The sequence below is a fragment of the Heteronotia binoei genome, chromosome 5 (assembly GCF_032191835.1).
Source record: "Heteronotia binoei isolate CCM8104 ecotype False Entrance Well chromosome 5, APGP_CSIRO_Hbin_v1, whole genome shotgun sequence".
In the NCBI taxonomy this organism is placed as follows: domain Eukaryota; kingdom Metazoa; phylum Chordata; class Lepidosauria; order Squamata; family Gekkonidae; genus Heteronotia; species Heteronotia binoei.
In genome coordinates this window covers 80,991,142-81,014,794 of record NC_083227.1, presented here as the reverse complement: position 1 = coordinate 81,014,794, position 23,653 = coordinate 80,991,142, and the positions used below count along the sequence as shown (strand labels likewise).

The window sequence follows — 23,653 nt, the reverse complement described above, 5'->3', positions numbered from 1 at the left end:
TGTCACCCCTGTCTTTAAAAAGGATTCCAGAGGAGATCCAGGAAATTACAGGCCAGTCAGTCTGACTTCAATACCGGGAAAGTTGGTAGAAACCATTATCAAGGACAGAATGAGTAGGCACATTGATGAACACAAGTTATTGAGGAAGACTCAGCATGGGTTCTGTAAGGGAAGATCTTGCCTCACTAACCAGTTACATTTCTTTGAAGGGGTGAACAAACATGTGGACAAAGGAGACCCAATAGATATTGTTTACCTTGACTTCCAGAAAGCTTTTGATAAAGTTCCTCATCAATGAACTGGCAGAGACTGACCAAGAGAGAGATCTTGGGGTCATGGTAGATAACTCACTGAAAATGTCAAGACAGTGTGCATTTGCAATAAAAGAGGCCAACACCATGCTGGGAATTATTAGGAAGGGAACTGAAAACAAATCAGCCAGTATCATAATGCCCCTGTATAAATCGATGGTGCGGTCTCATTTGGAGTACTGTGTGCAGTTCTGGTCGCCGCACCTCAAAAAGGATATTATAGCATTGGAGAAAGTTCAGAAAAGGCAACTAGAATGATTAAAGGGCTGGAACACTTTCCCTATGAAGAAAGGTTGAAACGCTTGGGACTCTTTAGCTTGGAGAATCGTCGACTGCGGGGTGACATGATAGAGGTTTACAAGATTATGCATGAGATGGAGAAAGTAGAGAAAGAAGTACTTTTCTCCCTTTCTCACAATACAAGAACTCGTGGGCATTCGATGAAATTGCTGAGCAGACAGGTTAAAATGGATAAAAGGAAGTACTTCTTCACCCAAAGGGTGATTAACATGTAGAATTCACTGCCACAGGAGGTGGTGGTGGCCACAAGCATAGCCACCTTCAAGAGGGGTTTAGATAAAAATATGGAGCAGAGGTCCATCAGTGGCTATTAGCCACAGTGTGTGTGTGTGTGTGTGTGTGTATATATATATAAAATCTTTTTGCCACTGTGTGGCACAGAGTGTTGGACTGGATGGGCCATTGGCCTGCAATAACATGGCTTCTCTTATGTTCTTATGTTCTAAAGGCTCCTTAGTAAGCTCAAGAGTCATGGAGTAAAAGGACAGGTCCTTTTGTGGATCAAAAACTGGCTAATTAATAGGAAGCAGAGAGTGAGTATAAATGGGCAGTCTTCGCAGTGGAGGATGGTAAGCAGTGCAGTGCTGCAGGGTTCAGTACTGGGTCCCATGCTCTTTAACTTGTTCATAAATGATTTGGAGTTAAGATTAAGCAGTGAAGTGGCAAAGTTTGCAGATGACACTAAATTGTTCAGGGTGGTAAGAACCAGAGAGGATTGTGAGGAACTCCAAAGGGATCTGTTGTGGCTGGGTGAGTGGGCGTCAACGTGGCAGATGAGGTTCAATGTGGCCAAGTGCAAAGTAATGCACATTGGGGCCAAGAATCCCAGCTACAAATACAAGTTGATGGGGTGTGAACTGGCAGAGACTGACCAAGAGAGATCTTGGGGTTGTGGTAGATAACTCACTGAAAATGTCAAGACAGTGTGCAATTGCAATAAAAAAAGGACAACGTCATGCTGGGAATTATTAGGAAGGGAACTGAAAACAAATCAGCCAGTATCATAATGCCCCTGTATAAATCGATGATGCGGTCTCATTCGGAATACTGTGTGCAATTCCGGTCACCGCACCTCAAAAAAAATATTATAGCATTGGAAAAAGTGCAGAAAAGGGCAACTAGAATGATTAAAGGTTTGGAACACTTTCCCTATGAAGAAAGGTTAAAACGCTTGGGGCTCTTTAGCTTGGAGAAACGTCGACTGCGGGGTGACATGATAGAGGTTTACAAGATTATGCATGGGATGAAGGTAGAGAAAGAAGTACTTTTCTCCCTTTCTCACAATACAAGAACTCGTGGGCATTCGATGAAATTGCTGAGCAGTCGGGTGAGAATGGATAAAAGGAGGTGGTAGCAGCTACAAGCATAGCCAGCTTCAAGAGGGGGTTAGATAAAAATATGGAGCAGAGGTCCATCGGTGGCTATTAGCCACAGTGTGTATATGTATGTGTGTGTGTGTATAAATTTTTTTGGACACTGTGTGGCACAGAGTGTTGGACTGGATGGGCCATTGGCCTGATCCAACATGGCTTCTCTTATGTTCTTAGATAGGTAGGTAGGTAGGTAGGTAGATAGATAGATAGATAGATAGATAGCAACATTTATATATATTCAGGAACTGAGTTTAGGTGTCTGGCAGCTTTCTTTAGTGCAGGAAAAGACAGATGGTATCTCTCTGTAACTCCAACTAATTCAGCTAGCTACTGCTAGGTCCCTTCATAGCCTTTGCTTTCTAAGGGAATGTATCTGATCTCTGAATCTGTGTATTTTCTTCCCTCCTCCATTGTTCTTTCTTTCTTGTTCCATAACTATTAGATTGTGAGCCATTCTTGTAAGGATTGAGCTTGTAAGGTCTCTACAAAGCGCAGAAGAACTGTAAGCACTTATTTCAAAATAATCTGTCATATAGGGAGCTGTTTTGCTTAACGTTTCAGCAGGATTGCACTAGTCAAAGCAGACCAGTGTCCTCTGTGTCTTGGACCACCAGAAAAAAGATTAACTAGATGAGAGAGGTGTTGATCTTACCAACCTGGTTTTTACTTTTCTTCTAATTTTTATCACATTAAGGCCAGCGTCTGTTTTATCAGATGAGCTAATGATCGGTCGATTGTATTTGCAACCTTCCTTTCTCTGTATCCTGTTCCACTGCATGAATATTCTTCCTGCTGATTACTCTGTAAACTGCTGAAGAAAGCAGCAAAAGGACCAGGCAGTCATTTTTTAAAAAGTGCTTCTTCCTGTGAGCGCAGAATTTATTGCCACTTACCCTAATTCTTTCTTATATTCTTTCAATGGATGGTTCCTCAAAAGAGTGCTGACCCCACATACCTGCCAATTCTTTCACTTTTCCATAGGCTGAACAACAAAAGGTAAAAGTGGTCCCTGGTGAATTTTGCTGCTGTGATTTCTGTGGTATTCTGTCTCTGCTTCCTTGACCCCCATTCCAGGACTGGTGTATCACACTTGAAATGGAGATTCAGCTACTCTTTATTTTCCTTGGTGCTCACTTATATTTTCCCTAGGTCAGCTAGCCTCATGGAACAGTAGGAAAGCAGTGTGACTTTCAGGCATGTTGACCCTCCCTTCCACACTCTGGCCCTTACATCTGTATCCTAAAGATGCCTAAAATATAGGTGTAACTATGTAAGTGAATATGGCCCTAGGTAAAACAGAAAGAGAATGTGCAATTTTCTAGTGCTGCTCCTGAAAGAGAGGCAGGAATGTGTTGGAAGGACATTTAACCAATTGCTGTCTTCTATAGCTTGTTTTCACAGTTAACAAAGAAGAAAAAAAAATAATTTTCATGCATTACAGGGCATAGGCCTCTGTGCAATCAGTTTTAATATGTAGCAATATGTAGTAACACATGAATTAGCTCATTCATGAATTTTTTCCTGCAGAAATTTATGATGTTGGGCAGTTGATTTTTTGTAGTAGAAACTTAAGATACAGGAACTACAGAGATACAAATTTATTCACTTTACGTTTTATTCCATTGCTTTCCTTGCACTCAGCAACTGTTTCCATTTTCCATTCTTTTTAAAAAAAAAAAGACTCTGAAAAGAAAAATATGAATAAGTGATGGAAACTTTGAATGAATTTGTGTGAGACGTAATAGTTATATGTTACATATGTGAAGTTTGGGGGTATATTTAAAGCACTGAGTTGAAATGAGACGGTGCCCTTGGGCCATTTGGGAAACACTGGAAGGAATGAAAAGTTGCGAGGAGCAAGGTGACCAAACTCCCTGTCCATTGGAAGTTCCCTATACAGCACCATCTGCTCCAGAAACCAAAATTTTCTGTTTATATCATTTGTGGTGAATTTGCAGATTTTCAGAGCTTGTTTTCACTAGCAGCCATTAACATGGTATGATGAAATACTGTCAAACAGCTAATGTCTTTGTGTTTCCCCCCTTACTTTTCTCTACTACAGCCTCTGCAAATTGATGACAATTTCTGTGGGCAGGATTTTAACCAACCATTGGGCGGGACAGTCACCATTGAAGGTGTGCCTCTGTTTGTGGACAAGGAAGATGGCATGACATCAGTAGCTGCTTATGACTACCGTGGGCACACCGTTGTTTTCGCTGGGACAAGAAGTGGCAAGATCAAAAAGGTAGGTGGCCCCTTTGGGATGGCAATGATTTTGCAGGTTTCTGTTCTCCAGCCTTGATGGAGCAAGATGCTTTGTGTGTTAGAAGTTAGAGCCAGAGGTGAGAATGATAGAATGGAAAGGGCAGAGATTTCCTTCCGCTTACATCCTTAATGACTTTTGAAACTATTTCTGTATGGAAGAATTTGGCCTTGAACAACTCTTGCATGTGTTTCTAATATCCCTTCTGCCTAAGTGTACCTTCAGTTGAAGCACTGGCCCTCATGTACTCCTAGGACAGTGATAATACACAGCAGGGATTTTTTTAAAATGTACTATGTATGCTTTTGCTAGTACCAGATGGCTTTTCTTCATGTCTTGAGAACTATGCAGGAAGTCTCCTGAGATAAAGAGCAAATAGAGGATCTGGCTAGTCTATTTTGGGAATCTGCAGAGGGTAGACACGGTTCTTTTTAGTTACTTTAGCAGTTGTCCTGACCATCATTCACACTTTGTCTTGTCCTGACCATCATTCATGCTTTGTCCACCTTTGTCATGAAGTTGCCTCTCTGTTTCCTTCCTTGTATCTGCAGCACTGCTGTACTCTACTGACTGCGTTATATTAAGCAGGCACATCTTGGGGAGAAATCCCTGTGGACAATGATTCTGCTCTTTCAACAAGAAGGGCCAAATAATTCTATAACTGAACATGAATAAATGTCTGTCTTGAAGGCTGCAGAATATGCTGGTGTGAATGATTTAAACCATCTGTGGATCCAAGTCCACAGGGTGTGGGGTGTGGGGGAGAGAGAAGATCATCCTTTTCAAACTACACAAAAGATTCTTGTTGGTGATGATTAGCAAATATCTGAAAGACTCCTCCTCAGTATCTCCACAGGGCATGGATTTCCTGTTATTATAACATCATTCCTATAATTACAGCTGGATATTCCCTGTGTAAACACTGCCAGTATTAACTGCATTTTTAACTGAGCAAAGTTGTATTTAGGGCCTTGGAATGCTGCTGGAAGTACTCAACCTGGTAGGGAGTCCCTCTTAAGCCAAGACAAGCTGATTCTATGATTCAAATTCCAAACTAAGGAATGGTCTGAAATTTTGAGTTTTTGCTTTTATCTTCCCCGCCCCACCCCCCCCGATCTAAGCTTCTAATTTTCCAAAATTGCAAATATTTGTTTATATACAAGCTAGTTTACTTCCTTGTGAATTTGGACACAGAGGGGAAGGTACAGGGTGGATTGTTGTGAAAGTGTTAGCCTTAAATATATTAGTTGCTTGAGAAAGTAATAAAAAATGAGATGTAATAAATATTCAAGAATGTAATAAGGATGTAATAACTATTTCTGGGAATTGATATAAACTACTGAATGTGCCTTGACCTTTCTATAAAGAGGATACAGTTCAACCAGATTACTTGCAACTATATCCAATTTCTCATGCATTTTTAAAGAGGATATTAAGTAATCTAGTAGTAACCAAACAACCCCCTCTCTCTCTTTCAGTGTTGTTACATTGAAAAGCGATTTAAAAATAATAACATTCAGCAACAGTTTGAAATATATTTTCTTCCTGAGCTTGGCTGAATGTTGTTTGCTGAGGTCACTGAGAGGGAAGAGAAGTGGTTAAGCCAACAGATAACACAACTGGTAGAAATGTTTTCCAGTTATCAGAACTTCCCAGAACTTGCCATCAGATTTCTCTGATTGTTTCCTTCCACAGCACTTACACCAACGGCATTGCTGGCTTACTGGATTAGGGAAAGCTTTGATTCTATGCATTGGTCCTGCTTGAGCATTTCTGTTCTATGGTGCTGCTTAAACATTTTCTTACCATGCCTGAATCACAGGCAAACAGTGGGCCCTGGTTAAGGAGGTTAACATACTGCACTTGACTTTCCCGATATCTATCTGTCTGTCTGTCTGTCCGTCCGTCCATCCATCCGTCCAATCATCTATCAATTATTTTAGATTTATAACCCATCCTCCCCACAGATGGGCTCAAAGTGGTAACAACAATCAGTTGGTATAATACATAACCAAAACCAGTTAATAAAATTAAAACCATATTATGCATTAAAAATTTTAAATACCGTATTACACATGAAAAATTCTAAATACTACAGGTGGCAGTATCAGATTTCAGTATCTCCTAAGTATCTTCCTGACTCTCCCCCAAGCTGGCATAAAACAGATGACAGAGCCTTTTGGGGAGCGGGCTGTTGCAGCTTTGGGAAGCGGGATCTATGCAGCTTCTCAGTAGTATGTGGACCACTATGGTCTGTAACACATAACCCCCCCTATAAGTTATGTTTTGTTCCATGATGCATATAATAAATTACTATTAATAGTAGTTGTAATTTTACTTTTTTAAAAAAAAATTAAGAACATGAGAAGAGTTCTGCAGGATGAGACAATTGGTCTATCTGGTTGAGTATCCTGCTTCTCGCAGTGGTTGATCAGTTTAATCTGTGCATCTTCTGTGTAGGGATCTAAAACCCTTATTTTCCCCTTTTTGTGCTGGTATTGGTGGCTTTTGTTTTGTCCATTTTCCTTGCTGATGTTTCCAATTCATGTGTTTGTTGTGTGTCATTTATTTGTTCCGTGGTGTTTTTACAGACATTTTATGGCATCTATATATAACGGATTAAAAACTATCAATTTTAATCATCATAATTCCAACAGATTTCATTACTGTGGCCATCAAAAAAGACAGCTGCAGTTTCATCCTGAGGGGGAATTCATGTCAGAAACCGGGAGTTTCAAATTGAAGTAATGGGTTCACAACATTTGGCAATATTTCTACCCTATGGAGTTGCAGTTTCAAGAGAACACCTGTATGCATGCATGTGTTCCTGTATATATTTTCTGTGTCCTGCTCAGTTATACTGTTTCTCAGACTATCAGGGATCTTTCTCAGATTGCCAAATATCTTCCTGTGCCTATAACATGAAAACACTATCTGCCTAAAATTTGGCAGGAAGGATACCTAGGGTAAAGAGTACAGTCCCTGAAAATGGCTTTGTTTCATGTGGTATCGGGGTGACATAACAGTAACAGCTGGAATTATGTTTCCCATTAAATCCAGTGAAAAAATAGATAATACAGTAACAGAAGAAAATGTACATATTCACAATTAAGAAAAAAACCTAAACTTTTAAGAATTGCTCATCTCTACTGTACATTTTATTACTTGTATTTAAAAAGCATGTGTTGCTGTATTTATGTGTGAGGTGGCCCCACTGGGCTATGTTTTAGAAGGACTGATCAGTGCACTGCTTCCTAAATGTGAGACTGGAGATGTATTCTGTTGTTGAAGGTTTGATGTTATTGGGCAATGTACTAATGTATGTTCATTATTTGGTCACTGTTCTGTGACTTGAGGATCTACTAGTGACATGATTCCCATTTTATGAATGAAGAAACAGACACAATAGCTCACACAAGGTCACATTCCTTCCTTAAATATAGCCAGCACAAGAACTTGCTGCTCAAGTCTTCTGTCTCTCACTGGAGTGGGTTGTCCGTTTATATCTCAGTGCACAGAGAGATGGAATGTTCCGCACACTGAACTTGCTGTTTCTCCTTTCTTGGAGTCATCTGTCTGTGAGCAGTGTTTGCCTACTGCAAGAAAACCAGTATTTACTTCTGTAGACATGAGAATAAACAAGATGCTGGTTTCTAGTTAAGTGGCTCTGGAATGCAGTGTCTGGCTCTAGTCCAAGCAATAGGGTCATTTTAGGAAATGTGGTTAAGGTGGTGTAGACCCCACGTGTGTATTCACAATAATCCATTTGTCAAAGTTTATATGTGGGTATGTAGTGAATTATGTAAATTGCCTGTTATGTTGGACTGATACATTTTTGAGGAAGTTTTGAGACAGGCATTGCTTCCTATGGCATGGGTGTATATTTCAGTTGCCCACTATATTTCTGGTTAAACAGATTCTGCAGGCTTCTGGAACAGGATAGGAATGTGCAAATGTGTTTTACAGACAGTTTTCTCTGTCTTTGCTCTGTTTTCTCTGTGACTTCTGTGTGCTAGACAGGGCTTTTTTTGAGCAGAAATTCACAGGAATGCAGTTCCGGCTGGCTTGGTGTCAGGGGTGTGTGGCCTAATATGCAAATAAGTTCCTGCTGGCTTTCTCTACAACCCCCCGGTGATAGATCTAAGGAAAGGCAACTGTTGTGGTGCACAAAGAACTATAAGAAATGAAGGAATGTATTGGATCAGAACACAGACCAATAGAAAGTGGTCTCATAGTTTGTAGTCATCATTCAAAGATAGTCTCAGATCCTTGATATGAACTGCCGTACTCCAGTATTGATTATAACAGGAATAACTGGGAACATCTATGAGGAAGAGTTACTTAAGAGTGACTGTGAAGAGTATCCACTTGTGCTTAGCCTTATCCTGTTTGTTGTCTGGAACAGTTTGTTGGACCTAGTTTGTTTCACAAGTTATGTTCTTCCTAAGGTTTGAAGGATGGAACAAGTATTTCCACCCCCCTCCAAAGAAAGCTTTTTTTCCCTCTCCCAAAATACTAGATCTTGAGGGCATCCCATGAAGCCAAGGATATACTTCTTTGCACAATGAATGATTAAAATGTAGACTTTGCTCCCATAGGATGTAGTGATGACCACAGGCCACATTAGACAGGTTAATGGAGGAGAGGTCATAGTGACTAAAAGAACCTCCATGTTCAGAGGCAGTCAACTTTTGAATCCCAGCGCCAAGCAGCAACATCAGGGGAAGGCTTTGTCCTCTGTGCTCTGTTGTTGGACCTCCAGAGGAACTGGTTGGCCATTGCTTGAGACAGGCTTCTGGACTAGGTGGACCACTGGTCTGATCCAGCATGGATTGTTCTTATGTTGTACTGCAGATATTTGGAGTGGGCAGTTGCTATGGCTCAAAAACTAGAGAGCAGGCCTTCTCGATACAGGCACCCCAGTGGTGGGACCAGCTACCGGAGGAGGTACGGGCCCTACGGGATCTCAATCAGTTCTGTAGGGCTTGTAAAACCGCCCTCTTCCAACTAACTTTCTAAAATAGAACCTGGTAGTAACATCAAGCCATCTTTGTACATATTAAGATTGTGGCACAATTAAGTTATACTGGTTTTAGATTATTTATTTAATAATATTTAATTTATGAATTGTATTGTAATTGTATTATCTTGTTTTTATTGTTATAACATGGTTTATACCATGTCCTGTAAGCCACCCTGAGCCTGCCTAGGAGGGGAGGGCGGGGTATAAATAAAAATTTATTATTATTATTATTATTATTATTATTATTATTATTATTATTATTATTAAAAACAGCATAATATAAAGAGCAGGGGTGGCCAAACTTGCTTAATGTAAAAGCCACATAGAATAAATAGCAGATGTTTGAGAGCTGAAAGACATGAATGTCAGATATTTGAGAGCCACGAGACAGGAAGGAAGGAAGGAAGGAAGGAAGGAAGGAAGGAAGGAAGGAAGGAAGGAAGGAAGGAAGGAAGGAAGGAAGGAAGGAAGGAAGGAAGGAAGGAAGGAAGGAAGGAAGGCAAATGGAGGGAGGGAGATGTGAAATAAAAGCAACTTTAAATGCATTCTCCAAGCCGCTGACTGGGCTGAAGTGATTTAAAGAGAGAAATGCTTTTTCCAAATCAGCTGACGGGGTAGGTGGGGGCTTCGAGAGCCACACCAATATGTCTGAAAGAGCCACATGTGGCTCTCGAGCCGCAGTTTGGCCACCCCTGATATAGAGCATCTCTCAAGCAGCTCCCAAACAGTACAAAAAAAGGAAGAGGCTTTCTTAGTGGTCAGTCCATAGACTTTTCTGTGTTGTTTATATAAGGTAGATGGACCAAGTAGACAGTCAGTTGATTTTAGGGTTGGTTACCATTTGGAATCCAGGCTCTCAATGTCTTTGTCCATTCATGCACCTGGGAGATTTTTCATACACTTTCTAACATTAACACCTGTTCTTGATTCTTGGCATTTCATGCCTTCTTCTTCTGACCAAGGAGGACTCTGGAATGGCTGGTGATCTTTGGCCCAAATGGAGGGTGAGAGGGTTGTTACGAATTGGGCTGTGCAGAGGCTAGAAGAAGAAATCAGAAGACATCCTTTTCTGATCAATATGTGGTCTGAAGTGACTAGTGTCTTGATTTTGCCAGCCTCTCTTCCTCTTATTCCAAATTGCAGGTTTTAAATAGTTCTCTGCTGGTAGAGTCGCATTTGAGTCTGTAGAGGAAGTGTGGGAGGAGGACTGATGAAACCATTGAGACAGTGTACTACGCATCCAGTTATTTATCCCTGGTGATTGCTGATGATTGCTTTTTGTCTGGCAAATTTTTCCCCGAGGTGGCAGTTTGTTCCTGTTCTCATATACTTTCTATGTTCTGCCTCTTCACGTAAATTCTCCCCTCACTCCCTGCCGATTGTGCTCACTCCCTGCCAGTTTGATAGCCTTCTTGGCAGGGCAGTAGAAGCTAATGTCCAGCAAAAGATGCAGGAGCCTCTGATTTTTACCAAGTTGAGAGAGAACACACATAGTTGTACCTGCTGTTAGGCACCTCATACCCTCCTGGCACAATACAGTAGTTGATATAGAGGGGAACAGCCTTGCATTCTGATAATTTCCCAATTGTATCAGTAGTGAGTGGCTGTGTAGAAGACCCTCTGCTCTCTGCATTACAGCATCAATGCAAAACTCAAGTTCTGTTTCATTTTGCAAAATTACCAGCATCTCCCTGTCCTAAAGAATATACAAGAACTTGCAAATAGGTAGATGTGGGGAACAAAGCATTGCAGGGTGCTGGTAGAGGAACTAATAGGATTTAGCTGCCCTTGCAGTTGCAGCAGAGCTGGACAGGAGCTTAACCCTGCTGGAGTGTGCGTGTGTGTGCATATATATCACTGTGTAGTGATCTGTGTCTCCTACTTTTACCTTGAAGTACTAGTGTGGGGAGCTTGTGTGGTGCCGAGAGCACCAGCTTCCTTTAGCAAGTGCTGTCTGGCTGGGCTTGTATGATGGGAGAGATGCTGTCTCAGCAGTTACCTGATCCTCCTAGGGAGCCTGGTGCAATCAGACCCTGCCTCTGGCTGTCTCTGCAGCTCTAGCAGGAAGACAGTTCTTCCAACCTGCCTCCTCCTTGCCTCCCCAAGGTGTGGAGTGATAATGATGATGTAGGGGTGGAGATGTCTGTTGAACTACAAAGATGCATAGATTGAGAATGCACTATCTGCAGAATTCACAGATGGAGGGGACAGCTGAGAGGGGATTGCAGCTGGGGAAAAACTGGGAGGTGCAGGAAGGACTCTGTGTGGAACTGGAATTCTGATTTCCTTGGGGCTTTTCGATATCCAGACACCACTTTTACCACCCATGCTTAATAAGTGGACTCTTTAGTGTTCCTACATTTAATGCACTAAAATAGGCTCTATTTAAATGAGTTTCCATAGGTCTTTTTGTGAGACACAGCAGCTCCTGCAGGGTGAAATGGGGGGGGGGACCAGGAATAGTGGGTAAACTTTATGTAGGGTGACAGGATTGCCATGCGCTTGGCAGGCCCAGGCTACAGCAGATGAGGAATAGTCGGAGTCATGGGGCAAAAAAGTGGCCATGCATGCAGCTTGTACAGAGCCCATCTGCAGTGTTCTGTGTCCTGGCATGGTTCTTAGTCTCTTCGCTTCTAAGCAATAGAACTTATGTTAGCATTTCCCTTTGTCACCTTGGCCAAATGCCGAGCCTGGCACTGTGTAGCCGGAAAATCTGCTTCCCTTCTCAGGTTTCTATCCTTCCACAACAAGAGGTGGCACAGATGCAGTTCTTGAAAAGGAATGTAGGGCTAGAGGAGTGGCTGGGCTAAAAAACACTTCGCCTGTCTGTTGCCTCTGTGTGTTCAGCAAACAGTCAGGCCAGGTTTTGCCTTGAGAGCTGCCACCTAATGGAATGCTGACCCGGTGTTTTACATGAACTGAATGGAAGTCTAGAATGCTGTGGGATCCTGAGCAATTAGTGAGCTGCCTGGTTTTAATGCTGCAGTTTTTATTTCCCACAGATATTGGACAGTGGAGATGTATGATGCAGGCTCTCATTCTTGAAAGGTAACTGTGAAGAACAAGAGTAATGGGTGAAAGAACTCCCAGCTGGATTCTTTGTCACAGCTATATGTTTCTTAAAAGATAGGTTGTGATTTGGCAAAGATTCTCACAGAACATGCTCAGATCCTTGCTTGCATCGCAGTGGCATGTTGTGATCATGGGCACTGAATGTTCATGTGGCTGTTTGGCTAACATGCTTACAGCAAGTGAGGAATTATCACATCTGCATGTGCGCAGAAATGCATTCATTTCTCCCCTTGTTGCATGCCATGGCCAGGTTTAAAGAAAGAATGATAAAGATTGCATTTTTAAGAAATACTTTTATGGATGGAAAGCCTTACTTGTTGGGTAATTCTGAGCCTGACTGCTTGAATGCTAGTGGCTGCCCTGGGGAGGAGATTGTTTTTCCTCCTGTACTCATGTAAAAGTGGTGGAACATTGGTTACCTGAGGTCAAGGCAGTTGGTACTACTTCCAGAGGGATTAGGCATGCTGAGAACTTTAGAGGTGAACATGATCACCAGGCAAGTGCACTGTATCTGATCACCATGCCTTACACTTGAGTTGAGTCCTGATATCAGCTCCTTCTGTTCTTCCTACTCACTGTATGACCCAAAAGCTGAGTATTTGGTAGGTAACTTTAGATGTTAGTGATCATAGAATTGTAGGGTTAGAAAGAATCTCCACAGCACCAGCTTTTCTGACCTGGGCCTGGACCCCTCTCAAAATGGGACTCCCAACACCCTGGTTTGTTACTTGTAAATCTTCTGAACTAGTTGTTTCACAAGGAAAATGGGTTTGGAAGGATAGTTGTATGAAGGAAGACTGGAAAGGCTATGGCTTAATTTGGGACATAACAGGGCTCAGACCCAAGACATGCTTTTGACTGCTTTAGACATCTGATACCATGACAAAGAAGAATGTCTCTTTCCCTCCCCATTAAGAAACCACACCTTTCTACTGGAATAGGCCTTTCAGAAGCCCAGGCTACATCATGGTTTTTGTGTCTCCCAGAAACCGACATACAAGGAAAGTGGCTGTGCTTGTGAAACCATGAGTACATCTGTGCCTGAAGAAATCCTACTCCTTGTGTTGTCTGATGGAGGACAATTTTGCTTCCTGCCTCAGTCTGCGCATTATTGCATACTGAAGGGGAAGAAAGGCAAGCCTTCTCTAGAAGACAGGTTGAAAGAAAATTCTGAACGCATGTCCTTGTACGGTGATCAGGGCCCCTCTTTTAGAGTCTGAGCCCTCCATGGACAGCAGGCTCTTCTCTCCATACACTGCTCCCCCTCTGTACTTGTCCAGAGGAGTGCCAGATGCAAACAGAGATCCCCATTGTCCCAGGGATGGTAATTGTGGGATTAGCCTGTTGCAATGCTTCCCTAGACATGCCGTGAACAGTTGCTTCTCAGAAGATGGGCTGCTAGCCAGCACCTGTTGCAGCTGGAGCCTCGCCCCTGACCTGCCCTTTCTCATCCTGTTTCTTCTGTCATCCCCCTTTCTCTCCCTCCCTATTTCCCTTGTGCCTCTTCCCATCTCAATACTGGGAGGTGGATTGCCTTGATCTCTCATGTACTCACTTGTCAATTTTGGAATCTAAAATCTAGAAGGAAAACAGGGAAGGACAAAGGGTTTAATTCAGAGAATGATCTCAGGATGTCCTCTTTTTGGTTCCCCGTCAACATGAAACATTTTGAAATATATGTACTCCTGTATGTATTTCTAGCAAAGTTGAAACTGGGGTGACATATTTGAGTCTTTTAACATCTCTACTTCTTTTAACTCTGGTTTAATCATCCACATTTTTTAGACAAGTGGTATTTAAAACATCAAGACACCAACAGACTGGAAATTTCCACCAGCAAATAAAAGAATTTCATCCACTTCACTGACCTACTCCCTGAGGTCCTTAATAAGCAGGATTTCTCTATTTATAAAGTTTTATAGAAAAAGTCATTCATTTCTTTAAAAAAAATCATTTAAAAACACCGTGGAATACTGAAGTGCTTCAGGGTTCTTTTTTTTAAAAAAACTCATTCTGAGGGCTACAGAGTCCTGCCTTTTTGAGGAATGTGGAGGTGACATGATCTTTCTCATTCTTTCCCCTGCCAAAGTTTTCTCACCCCTCCCTCCCAAGTGCTTCAGTGCATTCTTTTAAGGACTTGTAAGAAATTTATTCAGAGTTAAACAATCATGAGCTGGTGTTCTTTGTGCCATTCTAGAAATATAGCATATTACAAAGATCAAGCTTTTATAAAGTACAAATTTTTCTTTAGAAGTTTTATCTTCTTCCAGTCTTGCATCTAAGACTTATAGATTTGTATCTTTTATTCACCACTTTTAAATTAATAAAATAATGCTGTAGCATTGTACCAGACCAGAGGTCAGTAGAAATGTCTCAGTAGTATTATAAGCATCCTTTCAAGGCACTTCAAGTAAAAATATCTGTGCACCTCCTTTGGCTTAAAGAAATACTTAAGTAAATATAGTAGACACAGTTGCTCAGTTAAACCTTTTGGCAATAAAACCTAAGTAATCTCTACTGTAGAAGTGTGGAATTTGGTACCTAGATATACCCTAAAAGACTGTATTCCCTGTAAAGGAAAAGTGTGAATGAACCTGGCTTGTTTCCGGGTCTGTACACACTCCTTCCCTTCCCTTCTTGTGTTGAGTTTTGCAGTTACATTCTAACTATGATAATCCATGATGTACAAATGGAGGTATGCGGGTTACCTGAAGTTAATGCAGCCATAGAAACTCTGCTGTTCTTTTAAGAAAAAAGAAAGGAAGGGAGAGAAAGACTGAACAATGTTTCAACCCAGCCCTTTAATTACACAATCATCTATATAGTTTGGAAATATTCAATCTTAACTGGTAAAGAAAGGGACACTTCAGCTGGAGGAGAGAATGTGAAGGCCTTCACTAAGCAATACTACCATAATTTGGTTTACATTAATTCTTTGCTGCTCTGACCTGGATAGCTCAGGCTAGCCTGATCTTGTTGGATCTCAGAAGCTAAGTGGGGTCAGTATTTGGATGGAGACCTCCAAGGAATACCAGGGTAGTGACATGGAGGCAGGCAATGATAATCCACCTCTGAATGTCTCTTGCCTTGAAAACACCATGCGGTTGCTATAAGTCAGCTGTGAGTTCATGTCAAAAAAACTCACTTTGCTGTATGTATCAACAAAAATTAATCTCCAGTATTGTTAATATAAGGCCTATTGCATTTTTTTTACTCTTGGCCTTTTAAGGGCCCTGTGTGTTCTGTATAGCATCTGAGACAAATTAGATCAGCTTTTGGTTGTTATGATTTCAGTAACAAATGGATGACTTCCTTTTTGTCTTTATGCCAAAAGTGTAACCTTATACCAGTCATGCCCTGTGCCCATTGATTTCAGCAGAACACTTTAAACAGGATGCTGATGAATATGCCTGAGAAATCTCTTCCCCTCACTTTAACATCCAGCTGGAAAAAGAGTTCTGGAGAGGTTGAAAACTTGCACACTGTGTTCTGTTATATAGGTTGGTCTAATAAAAGCCATTATGTGGTTTTGTATCTTGATACTTGTGGCAAATAAAAATTGTCTCCAAGCGACCTGACATGGCCCCATTACTGAAGCATCTGAGCTTTCTTCCTTTCTCTCTTTCCATCCTGCCAGAGGACAAGAGAGCACAGACATTGCAGCCATACCTCCTAGGGAAACAAGCTTTATCTGCTGACTGAGGAGAGGTGCCACCAAGGCTGTCTGCCCAGGGAAAGACTTTCCAGTCTGTGTTGTGTTTCTGGATGAGAGAGGGCAAGGTCATGTGCAGTTGTGATGGCATAACTATATGGAACTGGGAGAAAAGTAAAGGGGAGTGGAATAGATGGGAACCACGCAGGTGATGACTGAGATTTCATGATGTAACTGTACTACAGAAAGTGAAGCCCTGCTGCAAATAGAGAAGTGCTGAGGAGCCCCTTTTTAAAAAAACATGTTGCTATGCAGGCCAGTGCAAGTCACTGAAACCCCTTTTGAGTCATCTCAGCTGGGAAGCAGTCACTTTTTGGTCACAAGATACATTGTTATTTTTGGAAGACTTCCTGTATTGTGATCTGCATTACAGTCTGCTTTACTGGCCTCTTAATTTCTGTAGTCATGGGGTTGCCATGAGGGACTGGGTAATTTTGCAATTGTGAAAAACTGTGGAGATAGCCTTCTAGTAGTAGGCATTACATAGAAGCCACTTCTTTATACTTCCTTGCCTGTGTTGCTTTAGCCAGGCTGCTTCATCAAGAGAAACAATTCTCTGTACCTCTCTTTCTTGTTGGTTCTATGCCCAAACATCATTTCTGGAAGTCATGTACAAACTGGTAAACTCTGTACACACAGTCCAGTACCATACAAAAACTCTTATGAGTCGGGAATACCTCCGCCCATTTTTAATTCTGAAATGGTGCAAGTAGACCACATGATGAAAATGGGCTGCATGAATCCTGCTGAACTGAGTCAATTTCTTACCCACTATGCTTGGACTCAAGAGTAACTTTTATCACCTTTGCATTGTTATTTATTTTGGGGGAGGGAAGAAATTCCATCTACTGTCAGCCATTAAAACACAAGAAGCCTGTTCATGTTCTCATCTGCTCGCCCAAGATCTTCTTCGTGGTCTCTGTGCTTCACACTCACGGGATAGAGCGCCTGTGCCAATCCCCGAATCGGTATCTGAAAAGCCTGGGATTTTTCCATGCTCGGCACCAATGGGCATGCGCAGGTGTCCCAATACGCATACTCACCGGTGCCAGCGCTGGGATCCCACCAGTTCCTTTCTGACCGCTGCGCGGAGAGGTTTGCCTTTCATGTCCCCGGTCGGTGAGATATCGGGTTTTTTGCCTTTATCGTTGTATACAGCCCGTTTGTTGTTTTCTTAGCGTACATAGTTAGATAGTTAGTTTAGATAGTTAGAAAAAAAAAGTTTGTGTGTGTGTTTGTTGGACTGCCCTTCGGGGCCTTTCCCAAAAAAGTTTTTTTCCCCTCAGAGGACTCTGAGTGGATTTTTTGGCGACTGGCGTCTATGGAAAGATGTTGGGGGTTTTTCAAACGCTGCTGCTGTTGTGGGAAGAAGATTGCCCCCCCAGACGGCCATTCTCTGTGTTTTCTCTGCTTGGGTGAAGCGCACTGCGTGGAGTCCTGCCCACACTGTCTCCGCTTCTCCAAGCAAACAAGGAAGAACCGGGCGCCGCCGCTTTCGGCTGCCTTAACCGAGTCGGCACTCTGCCCTCAGCAATCGGCATCAGGCCAGTCGGCATCGACCATGGCAGACACTCCGGCCCCGATGGTCACATCAGCTGATGTGACCCCGATCGTGACGGAAATGCCGATCGAGCGAGGCTCCTCCACAAAACGATCCCATGAAGGATCAGTGGACATGCCCGCCAAGAAGCGTCGGGATGACTCGGGGACCCGAGCATCCGCTCCAAAGAAGGCCAAGTCCAAGGAGAAGCGGAAGAGGTCCCGCACTCCATCACCTTCTCGCGACGTTTCGGCACCGATGACTTCTGCTCCGCCAAGGAAGATCCTGGCGTCCCCGTGCCACAGCCCATCGGCATCGAGAGGCAGTACTCAACAGCCCCGTCTCTTGATGTCTGAGCAGGAGATCGACCTCACTCAGCGATCCTCGTCATCCGGGTTGCGACGTCGTAGTGGGAGTGGTTCGATCTCCGAAATAGAGGCATCGACGCCGATGGACCTGTCTACCCTGATGGAACCTAGAGGCAGTCAGGAGCTAGAGCCCTCCATGGCACCACGTTGTTTTCCACCGCTACCACCGTGGGAGAAGCGTCAGTGACCGCCCACTTATCCATATCCTTACCCTCCATATCAGTGGTTTCCACCGAGGGAGTTTGCGGAGTGGGATCAACAGTCGGAGGCATCCTGCATGTTGAGGCTTTCACACCATTCTCGAAGACCATTGGCAGTGGCATCGGCATCCATATCAATCCCTCCGGAGAGGCGCACCGCCCCAGTGGCTGAGACTTGTCGGCGGCCATCGACCCGTTCGCCCATCTGGGAATCGACGCCGATCCTCTCTGAACACTCCGTACACCGGGAGTCTTCCTCGTCGGACTCTGAGAGCGGTACCGACACCCAGGAAGGTGCTTTGGAGCCTTCGCCAGGATCCCATATGGCCGAGGATTTTCCTATCTCGCCATCGGAGGATCTGAAGTCCTATGGCGACCTGGTGAAGAGGATGGCAACCTCCCTCTCCCTGCCTGTGACGCAACCACAACCCGTCGTGGATGATAATGTCTTTGACATTATGCAAAGTGACACATCCACAGCAATCACTTTGCTGGTCACCAAAGTGATTCTGCGGGCATTTAAGGAGCCCTGCAAGAAACCATCTTCGACACCGTGTCATCCAGAAGGCTGGACCACATGTACTGGGTCCAGGAGACGGGGGCTGAGTTCCTTTTCACCCATCCAAAACCGAACTCAGTGGTCGTTTCTTCTTCCTCCAAGGCACGCAAGGTCCACTCTTCCCCACTTGACAAGGAGGGAAAAAAGCTGGACAATATGGGAAGAAAGGTCTACTCTGCAGGGGCCCTAGGAGTAAAGGTATCTAACTATGTGGCTTGCATGGCTAGATACCAATACTCCGTAAGGGAACAACTCACCCCTCTCCTCTCTTCCCTGAGCGAGGACAAAAAGGCTGCTGCTAGGAAGCTGCAGAAGGAAGGCTTTGCTGTGGCCAAGCAACAATTGGCTGCAGCAAAGCACATGGTGGATGTGTCGGCAAAAGCCATCACATCCGCTGTGTGCATTCGTCAGCACTCCTGGCTACAGTCAACAGCCCTGCAGCAAGATACTAGGGCTTTTGTTGAGGACTTGCTCTTTGAGGGGGATGGCCTTTTTAGCACTACCACAGACAGTGCACTGCAGGAAATAGATAAGAGCCTGAAGACCTCCAGGAACCTGGGTGTGCAGGCCACCTCCAGGGCTCCCAAGGCAAAGCAGTGGCACAAACCATGGGCCAAGAAGCCTTATCAAAAGTTCTCACCTGAACAGCAATGGCGACTTCGCTCCACCCAGCCTGACAGACCATCGTACTCAGGCAACAACAGGAACCGCTTTGGTTCTCAGGCCAGTGGCAAATCCAAGGGTTCTCGCCCTCAAAAGCAGGGCCTTTGACTTTCTCGTGGCACGCGTCATCGTCCCTACTGGTTCAACATCTATCCGCCTCTGCCCTTTCCTACCTGCCTGGGAGTTGATCTCTACAGACAGGTGGGCTCTGTCCATCATAGAAGAGGGCTACAAAATAGAGTTTGCTCAAATTCCGAACCAATCCGTGGTGATCATCACTCCCCCTTCCCCACCTCTGCTGGCAGAAGTGAACAACGTCCTACAGAAACAAGCCATAGAGAGAGTTCCGACAGAGGCCAGGATGGGAGGTTTTTACTCTCGCTACTTCCTGGTCCCCAAGAGGGATGGGGGCTTAAGACCAATTATGGATCTTTGGAATCTGAACAAATTTATTCTGTACCAGAAGTTCAGAATGTCCACGCTGCAAACAATCCTGCCCCTCATCAATCAAGGGGACTGGATGGCGACCCTGGACCTCAAGGATGCCTACTTCCACGTCAGCATCCATCTGGCGTTCAGGCGTCTCCTCCGGTTTGCAGTGGGTTCCCAACACTTCCAGTTCAAAGCCCTTCCGTTTGGCCTGTCCACTGCACCTCGGGTGTTCACGAAGATGATGAGCATTGTGGCTGCCCATCTCCGTCTCCAGGGAGTTGTCGTTTTTCCATACATCGACGACTGGCTCCTTGTGGCGAAGTCGAGGGAAAGTTTGACAACGCACATTGCCATCACTCTACGTCTTCTCGACACCTTGGGGTTGCAGGTCAATTTGGAGAAATCTCACCTTACTCCATCAAGGACAGTGCAGTTCATAGGGGCTTTGCTGGATACGAACCAGCATCGTGCATACCTGCCTCCGCAGAGAGCGAGGGACATTATCGGTCTGGTACGACTGCTACAGAGGCGAAAGTGGGGCACAGTGCAGCAGCTTCAGCGGATGCTGGGGCTGATGGCGGCAACGACAAGCGTGCTACTTTTTGCGAAACTGAGGATGAGAGGCCTACAGTTGTGGTTTCTTCGCCAGTTTCGCCCACTCAGAGACTCACCTCGAAAGAGGTTCGTCATCCCATCTGGGACTCTTCAGATGCTACAGTGGTGGGAGTCAGAGAACAACATCTGTCAGGCAGCTCCCTTCCATCTCCCGACTCCTACTGTGACTATCACAACAGATGCTTCCTTGTGGGGTTGGGGGGCCCACATGGAAGGCCTGTGTGTGGGGAGCCAGTGGCTGCCAAAACTGACTCAGTTCCATATAAACTACCTAGAACTGCTGGCGGTTCACTTTGCCCTACGCTCTTTCCGCCCCTTAGTGGCGGGGAAGACTGTAGCGCTACTTATGGACAATACCACTGCCCTGTGCTACATCAACAGGCAGAGAGGGACAGTGTCTCGTCGGCTCTGCACATTGGCAATGGATCTCTGGTTGGAGTGTCTCCAATACGACATCTTTGTGAAGACGGCACACCTTCCGGGGGTCCTCAACATACAGGCAGACTCCCTCAGCAGCGGTGGGGCTTCCCCACACGAGTGGGAACTGCAGTGGCGCTTTCTGAAGCCTGTATTCCAGCTTTGGGGGTACCCACAGCTGCATGTCTTCGCCATGGCCGAGAACAAGAAATGTCCCATGTTCTGTTCCAGAGGGGGAGCGGATCCAGCCTCTCTGGGAGACGGGCTCCTGCTTCCTTGGGAGGGCCGGTTCCTCTACATGTTCCCGCCTCTGCCATTGTTGACGAAGGTGGTCAACAAAATAGCAAGCGAGAGGCCGTGCTGCATCCTGGTGACTCCCTGGTGGCCTCGCCAGAACTGGTTTTCAATCCTGCTTCAACTGTCGGGGGGGGGGGTGGTCTTCTACCAGTTCCCGGCAGAACTGGACCTTCTGTCAGCTCAGGGTGGCCACGTACTCCATCACAACATGCCCCACCTGAAGCTGACAGCGTGGCTCATCGATCCTTGGGGTTCTCTGACAGGGTCCAGCAAGTCCTTATGAACTGTAGGAAGCCTTCCACCCATGCTTCCTATGACAGGAAGTGGTGGAAATTTACTCAGTTTATAGTTGACCCTTCAGTCTCACCTAGTAGGGTGGGGCTGTCGGTAATTTTTGATTTTTTGTTATCCTTAGTGGATGCTGGTCTTGTTTTTTCCTCCATTAAGGTGTATTTGGCAGCAATATCTGCTTTTCATAACCCAGTGGAGGGGTATTCTGTTTTTGCGCACCCTCATTCCAAAAAGTTTTTGAGGGGGTTGTTTAGGCTGCATCCACCATCAAGATCACCCCCGCAGTTGTGGGACTTAACCTTAGTGCTGGACAAACTAACTCGTCGCCCCTTTGAGCTGATGGCCATGTGTTCTTTGCAGCTCCTATCATGAAAAACTGCATTTTTAGTTGCTATCACATCAGCACGTTGCGTAGGGGAGCTCATGGTGATGTGTTGTGATTATCCCTACCTTGTTTTTCGGGAGGCTGGTGTTTCTTTAGCTCCGGACATTACTTTTCTTCCTAAGGTGGTCTCCCAGTTCCACCTCAACTTAGAGGTTTGGTTGCCCACTTTTTTCCCTACACCTTCCTCGGATGAGGAACATAGATTGCATGCTTTGGACGTAAAGCGTGCTCTGTTGTTTTATTTGAACCGTTCAAAGATTTTTCGTAAAGACAAGCAGCTTTTTGTTTCATATGCTGCTCCCAAGTTAGGTTCCAGGATTTCGTCTCAGAGACTCTCAAAATGGCTCACTGAGACTATTAAACTCTGCTGTTTGTTGGCAAAGAAGTCGTTACCTGGGCCTATTCGTGGACACTCCACAAGAGCGATGGCGACGTCAGTGGCGTTCCTGAAAGGTGTGTCCCTGACTGATGTCTGCAAGGCTGCCACCTGGTCTTCTCCGCATGCCTTCATGAAGCACTACGCGCTGGACGTGCATGCTCAGCAGAGGACTCGGTTGGGAACTGCGGTGCTGCAAGCTGTTTCTTCCGGTTGACCGTCTCCCCGCCTCCAGGTATGTCTTGCTTGCTAATCTCCCATGAGTGTGAAGCACAGAGACCACGAAGAAGATAGACAGGTTGCTTACCTGTAACTGTAGATCTTCGAGTAGTCATCTATGCATTCACACTACCCGCCCTCCTTCTCCACTGCTGACGGTCTCCCTCCAGTAGGGGCTTCCAGCGGTCAGGAAGGAACTGGCGGGATCCCCGCGCTGGCGCCAGTGAGCATGCGTACTGGGACGCCTGTGCATGCCCATTGGCGCCGAGCGCAGAAAAATCCCGGGCTTTTCAGATACCGATTCGGGGATTGGCACAGGCGCTCTATCCCATGAGTGTGAATGCACAGATGACCACTCGAAGATCTACAGTTCAGATAAGCAACCTGTCTTTATGTGCTAGTGTTGGGTTTCAATTCAATTCAGTTAGTGAACCAAGAGAAGAAAAAACTATTGTTCTTCTTTAAGAAGTGCTGTTGAGAATAGCTTGAAGAAGGCTTTCTCTGTAGCCTGCAGTATGACCTTGCCTGCTGCTCCATTTAGTGTTTTGGAAAGTGTCACCACGTCACTCAGACAGCCACCATCTGTTGTTCAGTCCACAAATGGCCTGAAATAAGGTAGTGGCCCCTTAAATATTGATAAGGCAGAAGAGACCTTTGAAGCTTTTTGCCTCAGGCATGGGACATTAACAGATTTTTCTGTCACTGATGGGGGGGCTGTAGAATTAAGCCTTGTGCACGTTTTGGAAGGGGACTATCTGACTGCAGGGTTCTTTTGGAATTTCTTACTGTTACTTGTATCTCTCAAGATTGTTTGCAAAGGTTACATAAAGGTTATTTAAAGAAGACATGAGAGCTTTTTAGAGCGGTTTTAATCAGTGGAGGATCTTGGAGTGAGATAAAATCTGGGACTACAGAGATTGGGATTATGCCTAGCTAGGAATGTATTTAGAGATAAGAGAGTTAGTGGGTCATAAAAAATGTGACAGATATATTTCATTGGAACCTGTGATTCTAGCAGGGTACCATGACTGTTTCTTAGACTGACCATATATTATTTATTTTTATTTCTTTTGAGACATTTGTATCTTTCCTTTCCTCCTATTAAAAATATATCCAATTACAGTTTATCAATCCAATATAAATGCACCCCTCAGCATCCCCCCAATATTGTATATTAATATCAGTACAAATAATTTAATCATAGAAGCATCTGCTGAAACAATGTAGTTCTTTCCTC

The 23,653-nt window shown here is 44.4% G+C and overlaps 1 protein-coding gene across 8 annotated transcripts in view; it reads left to right on the top strand.

The window, feature by feature from the left end:
* Positions 1-23,653, top strand: part of PLXNA1 (plexin A1) — a 483,656-nt gene that overhangs the window by 90,677 nt on the left and 369,326 nt on the right. For all 8 annotated transcript variants that reach the window (XM_060239681.1, XM_060239686.1, XM_060239682.1 and 5 more), the window contains exon 3: positions 4,047-4,229. In XM_060239681.1, coding sequence (XP_060095664.1) covers positions 4,047-4,229 — 183 coding nt within the window. The remainder of the gene's footprint in view (positions 1-4,046; positions 4,230-23,653) is intronic.